The 2500-nt window shown below is 40.8% G+C and overlaps 1 protein-coding gene across 1 annotated transcript in view; it reads left to right on the top strand.

Annotated features, from left to right (window-relative positions):
• LOC123518251 overlaps nucleotides 1–2500 on the top strand; it is an 8769-nt gene that overhangs the window by 5725 nt on the left and 544 nt on the right. The window contains exons 5-6 of the mRNA XM_045278975.1: nucleotides 419–634; nucleotides 2345–2500. The exon at nucleotides 2345–2500 is cut by the window's right edge and continues 544 nt beyond it. Coding sequence (XP_045134910.1) covers nucleotides 419–634; nucleotides 2345–2497 — 369 coding nt within the window. The 3' untranslated portion in view covers nucleotides 2498–2500. The remainder of the gene's footprint in view (nucleotides 1–418; nucleotides 635–2344) is intronic.

Raw genomic sequence — 2500 nt, 5'->3', positions numbered from 1 at the left:
CCTTCCCCTTAATACGAGTAAGAAAAATATGACTCTTTCAAAAATTCCTCCTCTCATCCTCCTCCTTGCCCCCTGAACAATTAAAGTAAATAATAAGGAGAAAGGACTTATTAAAACTTTCCTCTATTTACATATTTTAAGTAACATCCTAACAAATGTCTCACAATCGTGATCACAGCTCTCAAAAATTATAACCCTGCCTGTCTGTGATCTTTATGTTTTCAATCCTACATGGAAAATGAAAACATCTCTTTATCACATCTGCCAGTCATGAATCTGCCGTGTGATGAAAATAATATCTCTTCCTTCACACAGATGTCTTACATGTTTTGTAAAAGGATCCCCACCTAAAGCCTGACTGACAGATTGCAGACTCACTACGTTCTCATTTTTTTTTTATGTTGGTTGCGTCCCTCAGCACCCAAGTTTTCCCAGCGGGGAAACACTCCAGGACCTGCACCAGTGTGTGGCGCGCTTGGTGGCCTTCACGGTGCTCGGATTTACCACGTGGGTGGACAGCGTAGTGTGGATAGCTCAGCTACCTGATGACGAAAAAGCCATCGTATACCACGCCTGTAACTACGGATTTGTGATAAGCGCAATAGTTGCTGGTCTGGCAGGCGGCCTCTTACGGGTAAGGTGACACACACACACACACACACACACACACACACACACACACACACACACACACACACACACACACACACACACACAAAGATAGAACTCCAGTTGATATATTAAATATCACCTCAAATACAGTCTTGGATGGAGGTTGAGTAACATACAGCACTGCATCCATATTTATGGTTTTTCTTCAGTCTTAAGTAAATTCATAAATCCGCCAAGAATCTTTAATTCCTGTGCTCTCTCAAGCAGTCCTCCAGAGCCAAGTCTCTTGGAAGCCCTAAAGTCTTCCGTTACGAGCGAAGTGGACAGTAGATAATTACCAAATCATACTCTTTACTTATTCAATTTTGAAAGCCACTAAGTACTGAGAGATTGCTGTCATCTACTTTATACTCGTACATGCACTCCGCGTGGTAATTTTTGCTTCAGTACAGGATAATTTTGGAATATATTGTTAGAAAAAAGAAGGCATGTAGATATCTATAATATGCCAAAAAAAGTCTAAAAATGACCTAAAACGCCATGTATGAAGTATGAAGTATGAAGCATGTTCCAGAAACGAACGAATCGGCGCTGTGAGAAGTGAGTGAGGAAAAACATTCGGTGCCAGTAAAGCTGAATGACATATTTCATACTTCCGGATGTATATCTTACATACTGATAAATGATATGTGACAAAAGGCTACTGAAGTGTTAAGGTTTTCAAATTACTCAATCTGAAAACTTTATGAAATGTGTTTAACAGTATACTGAATATCTAAGAGACAGTACGAACGACCAAGTGTGGGTACACTGAAATGGCCAGGTTTTGTAAGGAGGCAGTTCAGATTGAGGCAAGACAAAATACAGTGCCGTGATCACACTACCTTACTTGACATCCGACCACCACTATATCACTATTATATGATGAATAAGAACTAATCAACATCAAGAATTGCTCGCTCTGACGCTCTTGTTTTTCTTTCTTTGTTCTCCCATCAGGATAATTTTCAACGATCACATGCCTTTCCTTTTCCTGCGGCCTCGCTGCACAAAGCTTTCCTCTTCCTCTCATCCCTATTCTGTCCAACCCTCTAATACAAGAGTTAACCAGTACCCACTTCTGTATTTCCATCTTCCTACGACTTAACTTCTTTTAAGAGGGAGGTGTCGAGACATTTGTCCCTTGCTTTTGGATAACCCTTTTGACCTCTTAGGGAACCTACAGTTTTAGTGGGCTTTTTTTTTTACTAACATTTTCCCTCTTGCGTAGAAAAAACAGATGATTAGGCGGGTTTTTATGGCAGATTTTTCTCCCGACGAATAGTTGTTGAACTTTCACTAAAGGCATGAAAAGAACATCTGGAACCCAAATAACGTCGACTAGAACAGCTGATACAGAAGAGATAAGATGAGTAATATATATTTTTAAGTGAATTTCTCCGCTTCACCGTCAACCCATCACATTCTTGAGGAATGCCGTATTTCTTCCAGTCTTTCTTTTAAACTGTTTTGTTTCTAAGCATAATTCTAATTTTCATCTCTTCTTTTTCTTTCCTCCATCTTAGTATCAGTCATTGAAGAAACGCTTGATTAACCTCGCTTTGTTTTTATCACAATGATCAACTCATATGTGCTGTTGAATACATAAATAATCTCTCTCTCTCTCTCTCTCTCTCTCTCTCTCTCTCTCTCTCTCTCTCTCTCTCTCTCTCTCTCTCTCTCTCGTCCACAGATCACCTCCAACAGAACCGCCCTCCCTGTCACAGTTGGGGCTCCGAAGTACGCCAGTCAACAGGGTCATTATCCACAACAGAGTTACCAAGGATCTCACGCACAGTACACCAACCCAGCCTACGGGCACCATTACCACCAGCAGCGCATGTAAGCT

Source organism: Portunus trituberculatus, chromosome 43, assembly GCF_017591435.1.
Source record: "Portunus trituberculatus isolate SZX2019 chromosome 43, ASM1759143v1, whole genome shotgun sequence".
Lineage (NCBI taxonomy): Eukaryota > Metazoa > Arthropoda > Malacostraca > Decapoda > Portunidae > Portunus > Portunus trituberculatus.
Note: the sequence above shows the minus strand (reverse complement) of the source record. Positions and strands in the feature narration are given on the sequence as shown.